General features: G+C 29.5%; 1 protein-coding gene across 2 annotated transcripts in view; it reads left to right on the top strand.

Moving 5' to 3' along the window:
- The window catches only part of LOC106467922 (eukaryotic translation initiation factor 4E transporter-like), a 79403-nt gene that overhangs the window by 36432 nt on the left and 28310 nt on the right, over nt 1-14661 (top strand). For both annotated transcript variants that reach the window (XM_022396137.1, XM_013928305.2), the window contains exons 11-16: nt 91-200; nt 1444-1615; nt 6044-6229; nt 7729-7881; nt 10490-10581; nt 13446-13582. In XM_022396137.1, the coding sequence (XP_022251845.1) occupies nt 91-200; nt 1444-1615; nt 6044-6229; nt 7729-7881; nt 10490-10581; nt 13446-13582 (850 nt within the window). The remainder of the gene's footprint in view (nt 1-90; nt 201-1443; nt 1616-6043; nt 6230-7728; nt 7882-10489; nt 10582-13445; nt 13583-14661) is intronic.

The raw sequence follows: 14661 nt of genomic DNA, 5'->3' as shown, positions 1-14661 counted from the left end.
TATATATATATATATATATATATAATTTACCATAAAAACTGTCATAGTTATTTAATAATCAGAACTACTAGAATAAAAATTTATTTTTAGAACTTGCTCAGAAAGCCAGAAGTGTTGAAGAAATTGAAGCTGATTTGAAGCAGTTAGTCTTGGGTGGTAAAGATAAAGAACAGGAGAAAATAAGTCCTCTGAATAAATTGGCAAGTTTTAGTTTTTACATCAGTAGAGTAATTAAAAAATAGCAAGTTTATATAAGTAAATTACATGGCTGTACGGTATTTGTAAAAATAAAAACCAAGCCAGTGTGGAGGTAAGAAATATATTTGTGAACTAGGGTTGAGTAAACTTCTTTTAACAACTAAATGTAGTTAATATTCAGGTAACCAATAATAAACTGTTAGGAACCCATCTAGCAATTAAGAAAATGTTGCTAAATCACAATACTGTGTAAGGAAATTTTAGAAGGGACAAAAGAAATTGAAATATTTTATTATCAGCTGGTATATTTAGTACTGGGAGATTAACTTGATTACATTGATTACTGTCATGTAAAATAGTCAATTAATCAGAATTGTAATTAAGTATATTAATATCACAAAAATAATCAACTGATTTAAGTTAGTGTTTAGGATTATTACTTTTTAAATTATTCCAACTGTCCATTAATCAAAATTGTGTTTAAATTGAGTAATGCCGGATAAATAATCAACTTGTTCAAATTAGAGTGTTTCTGATTATTACAGTATTCAGTTATAAAAACTATTCAATAATCAATTAATTGAAATTAGAGTTTCCATTATTACTATTTTTGATCATTCCAATTTTCCATGTAATTGATATATTGCCATTATCTTTGTTTTTTGTCAAGCACGAAGCTACACAGTGAACTATTTTTACTTTTTTAAACCTTGGTATCTAAATCAAACGTGTAACGTTATAAGTTTTTTTTAGCCAGCTCTTGGGAATAATCGATAAGTTAAATGTAATCAGTTAATTATTCCAATGATTAATTAGTTAAGTTTTACTAATTGTCCAGCTTTAATATTTAGTTATGTATATAATATATACCTAGCATTCGAAGTAGCACCAACTTGTATGATGTTACTCTTGTACTACACAATTAGTTATAATAATGATTTAGTTTTGTTTATGATTTCAACTTAAGAAGTTAATGAAAACTGTTAAAATATGCAATGTTGTCATCATCCTTTATTCTTTATGACTAAATAATGCAACTTTCTTATAATATCCCATTCAGTTTTATGGATTTGTTTATTGATCTTTGTTTCTACTTATATTTTGAAACAATGTTGAGTTACATAATTTTGAGGAAATATTTTGTGCTGAAAATAAAACTACAAATGCACATTTTTCAAGTATAGCATTTTTATCATTTGTTTTAAGACTTGTTTTTATATTAAATCATGTGAATTTTACATCCAGTTAACACATCTTAGGACAGATGGGAATTCTCCTCTACCGATCAGTCTGGGACCTTTAGACCAGTCCATGGTTTTGCAGGAAGCAGACATAGTGGGTGCATTGAAGAGTGAACCAGGAAAAACGTCTTTCCAACCACGTACAAATCCGTCTCTGACCCAAAAGTTACCATGTGGTAAGATGTAATGATGTGAATGTTAATATAAGTATATATGAAAGAAAAATATTTAAAAACATGTAAACCATACAGATACATGATTCAAAAACAAGATTTGGTAATTAGTGATAATTGGCTTTCATTTCTTTTATGTTTTACTTTCCATATGTATACAGAAAATTGTTACAATGTGGGTTGAGTAGCATTATTTCTTCACTTCTCCTTATTGTGCTACTTACTTCAGAGATGAAAAATGTTCTAACAGATGTGAGTTGCCAGAAGCAACCAAAATTTGTCTTGGTAATCATATATTAATTTGTATTCGTTTTCAGTGACTATGGGAGTGAGTGTGTCAAATACAAAATAGAAAACATGGTTTCTTTGTGTAAAAATACTATGCTTGTGCACAATATGTGTGTGACAAGAGACTATTGTTGCATTCTGTGTCAGTATGTATTATATACTCATAAATTGTTTTACCCCTTTTAAAACCTAGTAGATGCATCATACATTGTCGCTTCTTCATTACCAAGTAGCCATGTAAACATTATGAGCCTCCACAACAAAGAGTATGTAAGTCATGTGACTGAGTTGGCAAGAGACACAGGACAAAAACTTCATGCCAACAAAAAAAGACATGATTTTTTTAAAAAAGGGATCATGAAATGACACATAGAAAAGGAACAACCAAATCAAATGCTAAATTTAAAAAACAATTTACTAGTAGAGTTAAGATAGTTCCACAAATCCACAATCATTGATTTCAAACACATAGCTGGCTCAAGAAAGTGGAACAGTCTGACAGCATTGTTCTACTGACTGCTGTGTGCATATCCACAGGTAAAAAGATAGCAATAAATCTTATATGTTTATCATATGTGCAATTGCCAGCTGAACTAACAGTTATAAAAATTACTACAGAATTACAGCTTGTTTTTGAAACTATAGAACTATAATATTTTTAATTGGCTACCAAATTACAAAATTTAGGAGTCAGATGCCCCTAACTATTTTGTCTAACTTTGAGCCCTGATTGTATGTGTATGTAAAATTTAATAATTCTTCATCAACATGTGTCATCCCTGATCCAGTGGTCAACAGTCATCGATCTCCATCTCTTTGTTTTTTGTAACATGCAGCACTTACTCAGCCCTTGTGAGCAAAAACTGCTCTCATTAATTTCCAGATAGTCTTTTCTTCGTCCTTGTTTTTGATATCTTGCTCCAGGTCTTATCAGCAATGCACAGATTTATCAAGTCCTTTTGTCTTATATCTTAACTGTTTTGCCTTCATTATTGCTGTAACTTTATTTGCCATTCTCTCAATCCAGTTTTCTCCTTAGAATCCATTTTTATGCACTAGCTAGTGTTTGTTCCATCACTTTGCTAATTGTTCATGTTTCCCAGCCATACAACAACATTGACCAAACATAACGTTTTACCATTCTTGTATACTTCAATTATTATTTTTGTTGGTGTTTCACATTCATGAACACAATCTTTGTCACAGCGATCTTTGTTTTATCTCCAACTTCCATCTTCTGTGTTTGGTTATTACACTTCAAAGGTATGAGAACCTTTTCACTTGTTTGATCTATCTTAGTTACACCTGTGACTTGCTCACACCATAGTTTTTGTTTTCTCAATGATTATGGTCAAATAATATTTTTAACTTTCTAGTTTGTCAATCCGTTTCTGCAGCTACATGTTGTTAATTTCTTTCACATTGTTAAATATCTACTGTGAATGAGAGGCTAACCAATCATAATCCTGGTATACAAGTACATATGTGTAACTTGATAACTGACTTGGAAATTAAAGTGCCTAATTATTTAATTTAGTATTTATAGCACTTTCTAATATACATCATTTTTTGCTGGGATTAGAATTGTTATATTTTAATGCAAAGTTTTATTGATACTAGATGAAACAGCTGTGTCTGAGCAAAATGATTCAGACTGCCCACTCAGAACTACACAATATGTTTCCTAGATAAACAGAAAAGACATGAAGTGTTCAAAAGTTAGTTTACCATGTGGTTGATTTGACTTTGTTGCATATGAAGGACTGTGATAACCTGTCCAAAGGTTTTAAGTTTTTGTTTATATATTCTGAATTAAATCATTATATTCAATACATCAGGAATACCAGTGTATCAAATGTAAACTGGTTAACTTGTTCCAAGATTTTACACCTGCATCACATATTTTAGGTATAAGAACTTAACCCTTTCACTCTAGGTATCCTTTACTGTGCAAGACACAAGGTTTTAGTGTCTTACATTCAAAATTTTATTAAACCACTTTTGATTTATGTTATACCAATTAGAATAGCATAAAATCTTGGGTAATAATCCATATTTTAATAGTATACAAGTTTTAAGTTCTTAATTCTACAAGGCAATATTTTAAAAAATCCTGATTTTTCCACTAGTGTGACCCACGTGACACATTTTTCTCTCAGCATGTCATCATCCCTATTTTATCCACACACAATCCTTGAAAAAGTACAAAATTAAATGAAAATTACTCTCTATAATTTTTATAGTATTCAATTTTGTTTGGTTACACGCCCACCTGTCACATCCTCTCTTTCAAAATTCGTTGATAGTTCTCTTTTATATTTCATATATTACTTTTAACCAATAGAAAGTCAAGGTTTTTCATCTGTTAAATGATGTATTGTATAACCTTGTATTCTGAACAGAATATTGTCAATTTCACTCGCAGTACAAGATTCGTTCCCATTGGAAAGTTAATGACTAGCTTGGATGAACTTGTAACAGTTCTTGTTGCACAGTTAGAAAGCCAGAAAAATTTTGAGAGTTAAGGGAATTTGTCTACTTTTTTGCATGTTATTGGTCTATATTCTTTGGTGCATTATTTAATTAAATAAAAACTATTAGGTGCATTACCATAATTACTATTAAAACTCAGGCTTAACTGTCCTCGGCAGTCAAGGGCAAGAAAAAATAAATATTGAGTAAATACTTTATTTCTTGTTTTTCAGATTTATTCTTTATTTATTATTATATAATAAGCTAAAATCTAAAAATACAGATCTAAGTTATTTAATACTAGATTAAGGAAAATAAATAATAATACAGTTAAAATGGTTCACGAGGCATGCATGCGAGCAGCTCGTGGGTAGTGTGATCTGATAGCATAATGTCAGCTGCACGTTCTCCCGAGTGATTTACAACTTATAATGGCACGGACAGAAGTTAGACATGGTTCAAAGGGCAATAAAATTTAATTATAGATAGATGTATACTGTAACGAACTTAGAGCTACTTAGGATAAACCAATATAGTTTCATGTTACAATTTGAAGTCATTCTAGAAAGAGAAAAAGGGTAATTTAGATTTATTTCGATTTGTGGTGGGGGGGGGGGGATTACAAGGTCAATCGAATTAACCAATCCTGTTTTGAGATAAGGTAGAGAAAATAACAAACTATAAAGTTTTAATGAAAAAAACGTTTGAAATGCATTTAGGAGGTTTTAGGGATTACACTAAGGAAATTTGAGATTTGTGAGATGATGAAAAGTATTTTTAATTTTAACATGAAAATTACTTTGCACACGTACTATTCAAAACAAATATTCAATATATTAATGAACAAATCTTTATTTTATTTTATTTAAAATACTTCACTAAAATGTGTGATTTTTTGTGTGTGAAAGACTTATAATACTAACTGAAAGACTGTCAAATTTTATGAAGATATATATATATATATATATATATTAAGAGTTATAAGTATTAAATCTATAAAAACTTTAAACGAGTACAAAAAGGTCACATGTTCGATCAAATTGACCCAGTCCGTATTAAGAGAGTTAATGGACTACAATTGCCTGGTGAATGAAAATGGAATGATGTTTTTGCTTCTATACTCTGAATTTTTCAGATTCTGAAAACTACTATGTCTACTCTGCCTAAAGTTTCAATGAAACAACATCATGTGTGTTTTAGTGAATTGTACTGTTTTAAGTTGTACAGTAGTCATTGCAATAAATATAGACATTTATGTAATCATTATTAGTGAGAAAAAATAATTGGGATCATAAAATTTCATTTTGATTTTGTACATTTTTCTTGCCTATTAGTGTGGAATGGAACATCAAAACAAATTTATGTCTCTGTTGCCTGTTTTTTAATCTCTTTAGGAAATAATATGTATGACATTTTAAACAAAACTTGGATACATTTTAGAGTTTGCATGATGTACCAGTAGATATTTCAAAGAAACTGTTGAATCAGGGAAAATATAAAATTGATCATTACAAGTACAAACATAACAGAGATAGATAAATTTCTCTGAAACAGTAGAGAAAACTATATGTTCAACATTTTATTAGCTTCTCAACTGATATCTTAAATCATTTAACTATAGTTAGGTATTTTGCCTACTATTTGAAAAATAATGCATTGTTGTTCTTGCAGTAGCTAGATCATTTCAAGATACCCAACAAGTTGATCGATCTCTGCATCTTCCGAACCAAATGACATTAAACGTACTTAATGTTAGAGAAGATGAAACACTTTACAAGCCTGCAGAACAAGATTTGTTTGGAAATACAGTGTCCTCTACAGAATCCAATATAAATAACAAGCACCATGCTCTTCAAGGTTGGTTTTAATAACTAGAAAATGGCAGAAAAATCTTCTCTCTCTTAAATATATGTTATAATCCCTGTTTCACCCAAAAAAGGTGATAGGTTTTGATTTAAGTTGATGTGTTTAGTTTTGTGGTTTGAGACAAGAACAAATTAAATTATGTGCTAATTTGAAGAGAACAATTCAAATATGTACATAAATTAGATCTTTTGATGGAGAAAAAAGTTTCAGAATAAGTTTGTGATAAAAGTATTCCTTTATACTTTGAAAGTTTAAACATTATAAAAATTTGCAAACAATGACCTAGTTTAGCAGCATTTAGTGACTAATTTTCTTATAAGATGCAATTTATAATTTTGAATTTAATAAAGTTTAGTTTTTTTAGTTGTTGTTGTTCAGTGAATTGTAGTGGTAACTAAAGTTTATTGAAACAACATAAGTTGGTAATGGGTACATATTATTGATGGAGCAAAAATTTAATCCGAAGCAACAAAAATACAAAAAAATATTGTAATAATGAAAAAAAGTAAAAGTAGTCTGACATAGTTTGAAATTTTATTTTGTTATTAATGGAAATAATTTAAAATTATACAAATGAAACAGAAAAATATGTTCATACATATATAGTGGCTTGCATAATGAGAAAATATTTGCAACGTGTGTTATTTCATAGATGTTGGTTATTTAACTGTAAATCAAATATTAAGAATTGATGTAAACTATTAAATGATATTAATGAACTACAACTGAAACTAATGTGCATTTCTATATTAATTTCCTAGGATAAATTAAAAGTTTCTTATGTATTTTGACAAATGTTAATCATTTCCATCCATTCTTAGTGATTTCACGTATAAAGCATCTTATCTGTTAAGTTTTGAACTGTAATTATATGTTTTATGTAAGTTTACAATTTATTATGAAATTTTAAAAAATTTTAAAACCTAACTGTACTATGCTTTTTATCAACATACCCTAAACCATTGACCTGAAATCGAGATTTCAAACATGCTTATTTGCAAAACACTCAGACTTTATGACATCATTTGTTACCCTCTTTGTTGAAAGATGTTTTGCAATGGAATGTTTTATATTTCTATAAAACATATATAAATGGATAGTATTTATCTCAGTATATCTTAAAGACCCTTGCTAATCTCTAAACTCATGCTAGTGTGAAGTCTACTGTAAGACACAATTAGTCTCAAATTACAAGCATCTGTTTTTGGAAGGAAAAAATTAACTTCTGAAACAAAAAATGCAGTGAGTTAAATTATATAGTTTTTATCCTTACCAACTTCAAAAATTCACTGTTTTCATCCTATGGACAGTTGAGTATGTCATATTAAATTTATTCCTTTTGGGAATGGTATGTAACAGCTCATTCTGATGCAAAATATTCATGCACTTAGGTTATTATTTTCTCTCTCTGTCAAAAAAACAAGAGATAATAAACTGGAGAGCGTTTAATTGTGTAATAATCCTAAACTTTCTAATTTCTTTTCTGACAGCACAAGACTCGGAAGACAGAGAGTTATTGTCAGTTTTATTGCCTTCTCTGTCGAGCTACAGTCATGACTCATCCTTAAAGCATTCTTTAGTCCTGAGCCAAAGACAATCTCCTCTTCCATCAGATGGTCATTGTCGAATCCCATCACCACTTGGTACATATCCATCTTCTGTTTTTCTAGTCTTTATAAGTTTGTATTTAATCGTAAAGATCTTTTAAGGTTTAGATTTATATATTCTGCTTCATCGTTATGGTTAGGAATATTGTTCAGCTACAAACATTATTTTTGACTGAATCATAATGAAAATCACCAAATACTTATTTTGTAATATTTTAGCATCCTGATTTATTATGTTATCCTATATGGCATATGATGTAACTTTTAATAAGAATTTTTAAGTTGTATTTTGCCAGTGTTTCATTTACAGTAACCTGCAATCTGAGATTTTTTATAATAACTTGAGGACTTTAATTTACTCACAAACCTGATTTCTAATTTTCTTTGTTTAAAAATTCAGTTGATGGTCTATTGTTATGCTTAAACATCATACTGCTGCTTTCTTTTCTATTTATATTCTGTATTCTAGTGACTTCTCTGTTAAAACTATCCATTAGTGTCATAATATACCTGCTTAACTTAGTTTGATTTTTCTTGATAAGAATTTTGAACTTAGGCCTGATGATTCCTACAGTATAGACTTTTTTCTAAGTGAAAAGGAAAAAAAAACAGTTACTGAGAAGTTTTAACTGTCAATTTAGTTTATAGTTGTATTAGTGAAAGGTTGTACTAAAATGTTGTAGCAATGTTGCACAACAATTCAGAGGAAGACATTTTTAATATCGGATTTTTGGTTCACATCTCATAATTTTTGCAGTTATAATTAGAAAATAGTTTATTCATTCAAAAAGAGACATGTTAGTGAGTTAGTAATGTCATCATGTGAATTCTTTCAACACGGGCTCAGTTGATTTGACCAACAACGTGACATCTTTTTACTCGATTAAAGTCTTTATAGATTTGATACTACTAACTTTTATTATAGTATGAAAAACTTCATAAATTTGACAGTCTTTAAGTATACATTATAAGTCTTTCACATACAAAAAGTAATATTTTTTAGTGAAGTATTTTAAATAAACTAAAAAAAGATTTGTCATGACTATATGATTATTATCGAGTATTTGTTTTGAATAATCTGTGTTCAAAGTGATTTCATGTTAAGATTAAAAGTATGTTTCTTCATCTCAGAAATCTCAAATTTCATTTGTGTAATCCCTAAAACCTCCTAAATGCATATCAAACATTTGTTTTCAGTAAAACTATATTTTATCTATTATTTTCTCTACCCTAACTCTATACGGATTCGGTAAATTTGATCAAACTTGAAACCACCAAAAAAAAATTTAAATGGATCTGAATTACCCTTTTTGAAATTTATTTAGGAGGTTTGACAATTTTCAGATGAATAAAAATATTTTTAATCTTAACATGAAAATCACTTCACAGTCTGAGCAATCAACACTTTTGACTCCATATGTTTAAGGAGAAATTTTACGTGAAAATACTTCAATAAAAATTAGTCTCCAAAAGACTTACTGTTTACTGAATGCTTGCAATATTTCTTGAAGATACACAAAATATATTAGAAGTCATAGTATTGAAATAATAATAGTTAATTCAGGGTCACAATCTTGGCTGATTCAACCAAACCCTTTGAGAGAATGTTAATTAAACTGACTTTGATACTATTAAAAATGTGAATTGTTTGCATACTTAGTATATTCTTCATACTGCAAATTTTCAAATTGCAAATTATATATTTCACTTATTATTTTCAATCACAGTTTAAGGAAGTAATTTCTGCTTAGACATCAACTTTGACAAGAAACATATCTAACTTTGTTTATAGGTAGGTAGTAAAGTTAAAACTGAATACTGTGCATATAATACCTTTTTTTCAAGACCTGTATCAACATAATGTTATCCAAAGGGGATGTCCATTAGAATATTGTACAAGTACTGTACCTGAACAACTTAATCTAGTTTCTAGCAACCCTTAATGTTTAGTCACAAACACTATTACAACATACTTAGTTTGTAAGTTATCTCTTAAACACAATGGCCACAGTGTAAGTTTGTAGGCTTATAATGCTAGAAACCTGGTTTCGATACCCATAGTGGGCACAGCCCAGATAGTCCATTGTGTAGCTTAGTGCTTAACTACAAACACTTAAACACAAATTGCTTTAGAAGTATGAATAAGCAAATTTTCTCTTATTTTACAGTAATCTTTACTTGCACTAATCATCTAGCTAGTGCTTATTTCATACTCTATGGCTTTCAAGTTTGCAGCTGTTCTTGGTTTAACCACATCCTTGGATTACTTGGATTTTCAGTTAAATGCATGCATGAATTTCTTGAGATTGTTTTCTGTGAGTGAAGTTTGTAAAATTCTCTTGGTCACCACAAACTAGCTCATGAATTATTTAAAACTTATTTCTTGAGTAAATGTGTCATTCTTGCATTGAACAAAAACACAAACTACTTGGAATATTTTGAATTAGGTTTAAGGGTTGTTTTTCTCTTTTTATCATAGGAATTATTGTTTGCTTTTGGATAATATTTGTAGAATTCTTTCTGGTTCATTATTCTTAGAACATATATATATGTCTTCCACAAGTGACTTGTGTGGTTTTGATTATGTGATTACAGCCCACTGCAAATAAACTCTTTTGGTACAACTTATTTTTTGGTCTTTTAGTATTTGGACAACAACCTCCTGTTCTTAGCTATGCTCCTGCTCCTATTCATCCTAATCAGTTCACCAGAAAACCTAATCCCCTTCAGATTGAGGTAAGAGTTGACAGAAGCTATTGATAATGGCAAAAACATCTGTTTGGTGTACTTATAGGGTTAGACTTTGAACATTATTACAGTTAACTTTTTTATAGAAAAAATATTAGAAATGAAACGCCAGATTATTTAGAAGTTACTTACTCTGCCGATATAAATCAAAGTAAGTCTTGAATCAATTTTTTTTTTTTTTTGTAAACTGTTGAATTAAGATGAGAATTGACAAGCAAAAGCTTTTTTTCTGTTTAAATTGTTCTTAACACGTTTGCTGCCATGTGCCCCACCAGTGTGTCACAGACAATTATACTTCAAAGCCAAATTTCTCTTGTGGCATATGAGTTTGGGACACTGACAACTCCTTGGCATCTCTTGAGTGTTTAATTTTTATTTATACTTAATTTATCATGCGGCAGCAAGTGTGTTAATGAAAGTTCTTGTACACTAATAATTTAAGTAGAAGGTAATATATAATTTAACTTTTATTAAGCCATGAACACTGTTCAGTGTTTTAATTTTTTTCACTGGTATATTGGTTATAGATTTGATCATTTAATAAAAATCATGGTCAAATATGATCATATCTCAAACAGGTGATGTTAATTCTTGCCACGAGCATACTTTTTTTTCTGCATATCACAAAATTTTAGTGCGTTGCATTTAAAATTTAATTACACTACATTCTTATCATGGTATACCAATAAATATAGCATAAAAACATTATATAAGTCTTAAGTTCTTAATTTTATAAGGCAATGTTTAAAAAAAATGTTGAATTTACTCTAATATGAGAATTGTGACATTTTCTCTCTAGGCACCTCCTCTTCTCTAATTTATTTACCACCCCTGTAAAAAGTATGAAATTTAACGTAAATTATTCATTATAATGTTGTCATCGCTCAGACAAAACATAATTTTCATAGCCTTCAATCTTATTTAGTTAGAGCCAACAAATAGAACATTAGACCCCTCTTGTCATTCCAATCTATCACATCCTCTCTTTCAGAAATTGCCAATAGTTCTCTCTGACATTCACTACTATATTATTTATAACCATTAGAAAGCCAAAGTTTTGATCTATCAAATGACATATTATATTACATTGTTTTCTGTATAGATAATTGTCAGTTTCATTTCCAGTTCAAGATTTATTCCCATGGAAACACATTGACAAACTTAGCTGAATTTGTAATAGTTATGGGACATATTTTGCTTTTTGCATGTTGTTATTCTGTGTTTTCGGAACATTATTTAATTAAATATATATAATTATTTATTGCAGTAGGCTCGGCATTGCCAGGTGGTTAGGGCGCTCGACTCGCAATCTGCGGGTCGCGGGTTCGAATCCCCATCACACCAAAAATACTCGCCCTTTTAGCCGTGTGGGGCATTATAATGTGACGGTCAATCCCACTATTCGTTGGTAAAAGAGTAGCCAGAGAGTTGGCGGTGGGTGGTGTTGACTAGCAGCCTTTCTTCTAGTCTATCACTACTAAATAGGAACGGCTATTGCAAATAGCCCTCGTGTAGCTTTGCGCAAAATTCAGAACAAATCAAACCAAACTTCTTATATTTTTCCTGTTTCTTTAGCAGATCGCCCTCATGTAGCTTTGTGCGAAATAATAATGACAACTTTTCCTTTTTTTTATTACTAGGTGCTGTTTCTAACTGGTTCTGCATAAAGTTCAAATCATTTCATAGTCATAGTGATGCAAGTGTCTGCCTGTTTTTTTTTGCTGTCCCCTGAGTTAGATTATAATAGAGTTCAGAGACATTATATTGTCCATCTTCACCATGTAACATAAAATTCCCCATGTTAATAGCAAAGGAAACAAACTTAATATCTCTTTTTTTTCAAGTATAATGGTGAATATTGCCAAGACTAACAAACCAAAATATGTGATTGAGTAATAGGTGTGATATAATATCATACCTATTTTCTAATATTGGAAAACAATTTTCAAGGTTTTTGAGCATAGTTAAGATCACAGACATATTCAACCTGTTTCATTAGTTCTTTGTAATCAAATTTAGTAAAGTGACATGCCTTAAGTCCTAATTGCTTATGAAAAGTGTGTTCTTACTCAATACAAAACTTCTTTATTTCAGAAGCTTTCCATATGATACATTATGCATAGAAGTCAACATAACCCCTTAGGTCAGGCTTAATATACCTGTCAAACTTTTTTTTTATTATTTGAGAGCAAACTTTAGTGAGGTATAAACCAAAACATTGTTTGAGCAGAAAAGTTTTATGATTAAAATCACATAGTGCTACCATAGGTTTTTAGCTGTTTGTTTATAAATTTGACAGTAGTATAGACAGTGGATCATAGGTGTGAATAAATACAAGGATGACAAAAGGAAATGTGTCTGCTACTAAAATTCATAATTTTACAGGCTGTGCAATCAATCTAAGGTAAAAGTCATTGTATTGCTTCTTTCATCCATAAATTGATCAGATTACAATATATATGGTAACACCCATTCTTGATTTTATAATATCACAGTTTTTTTTGTATCAAGAACTTTTATAATTAAGACCTTGCTAAATGGAAAGAATTACCATGCACTTGCCTTTAGGACAGATTTCTTTTGTCACTTCAAAATTTTAGATTTTATATTTCACTCTTAATCCTAGAGGAATTTGGGTAAAAATTGTTTAATTAGTCAAAGAGTAGAGAGGATACAAATTATAGGCCATCACAATAATGATTGTTGTCAGTCTTCTATATTGAGATAAAATAATTTAGAATATTGTTTTGGAAGAAAGGAGGAATTGTTTTATTAAGATTTTAACCCAAAAAGTTGGTATTTAAATCAGTTATATTGAAATGGATATTGATTGATTGATATTTTGTTCACAGACAAGCCCTGTGATGCCTCGCATCCCTTCACCTCAAGAACTTGCAGTTCACACACAGTCTATCTTGCAAAATGCCTTAATTAAGTACAGCTTGGTAGAACAAGAAGAAAAATACAAAAAGCTACAAGAATCACAAAGGTTAGATGGATATATTTAGGATGATCAAAAGGATAAATAGGATATTTTTAACTTATAATGTGCTTTTTTACTTTGCCTTTTTTATTTATGAACAAACACTAAATGTATGGTGAATTTATCAAGTTGACTCTTAGCTGGTTTTATTAATTTTTATTATAGTGGAATAAAAAATTCAATAGTAAATATGAAAAAAACTAAATAAAAAAAAAGAATAACCTCCCCTACTTATATTGAACCTGAAAATGTGATACTGAGTTTGGGAATAAGAATAAAAATTAAATTTACTCATAATTTGCATAACTGTAAATATTTATATTAAAATTCTGCTAATTCATGTTATATTCTGTATGTACAATGCATGTTACTTCTGAGCTGTACTTTTGCATTAGTGCAACTTTTTTTATTAGTATTTCATGTTATTTTCCATGCTCGTTTCTCATTTTTATCAGTTATGTGATAATGAGTTCTTAAATGTAAATACATTTGAATAATCAAACATTAGAAACAGTTGATGTAGCATCCTGCTCTTTAAATTTTTATTTGGCTCGTAGTAACTTTCTCAGCACAGGGGTCGGGCAATTTGATCGAGTCACATGACCTTTTGTACTCGTTTAAAGTCTTTATTAAGTTTAATACTTATAACTCAATATACTGGGTATATCTTCACAAAATTTGGCAATCTTTCACATACAAAAAGTCTTATTTCTTAGTGAAGTATTTTTAATAACATAAAATAAAGATTTGTCCATGAATATATTGAGTATTTGTTTTAAATAGTCCGCGTGAAAAGTAATTTTTATGTTAAAATTAAAAATACTTTTCATCATCTCAAAAATCTCAAATTTCCTTTGAGTAATCCCTAAAACCTCCTAAATGCATTTCAAACGTTTTTTTTTTTCAGTAAAACTCTATAGTTTATCTGTTATTTTCTCTACCCTATCACAAAATGGGATCGGTCAATTCCAAGAAGAAAAAAAATTTAAATCAACCTCAATTAACCTTTTTTTTCTTTCTAGAATGACATCTATTTATAATTAAATTTTATTGTTTTATTGCCCTTTGAACAGTGTCTAACTACT

The sequence above is a fragment of the Limulus polyphemus genome, unplaced genomic scaffold (genome assembly GCF_000517525.1).
Source record: "Limulus polyphemus unplaced genomic scaffold, Limulus_polyphemus-2.1.2 Scaffold2796, whole genome shotgun sequence".
In the NCBI taxonomy this organism is placed as follows: domain Eukaryota; kingdom Metazoa; phylum Arthropoda; class Merostomata; order Xiphosura; family Limulidae; genus Limulus; species Limulus polyphemus.
Note: the sequence above shows the minus strand (reverse complement) of the source record. Positions and strands in the feature narration are given on the sequence as shown.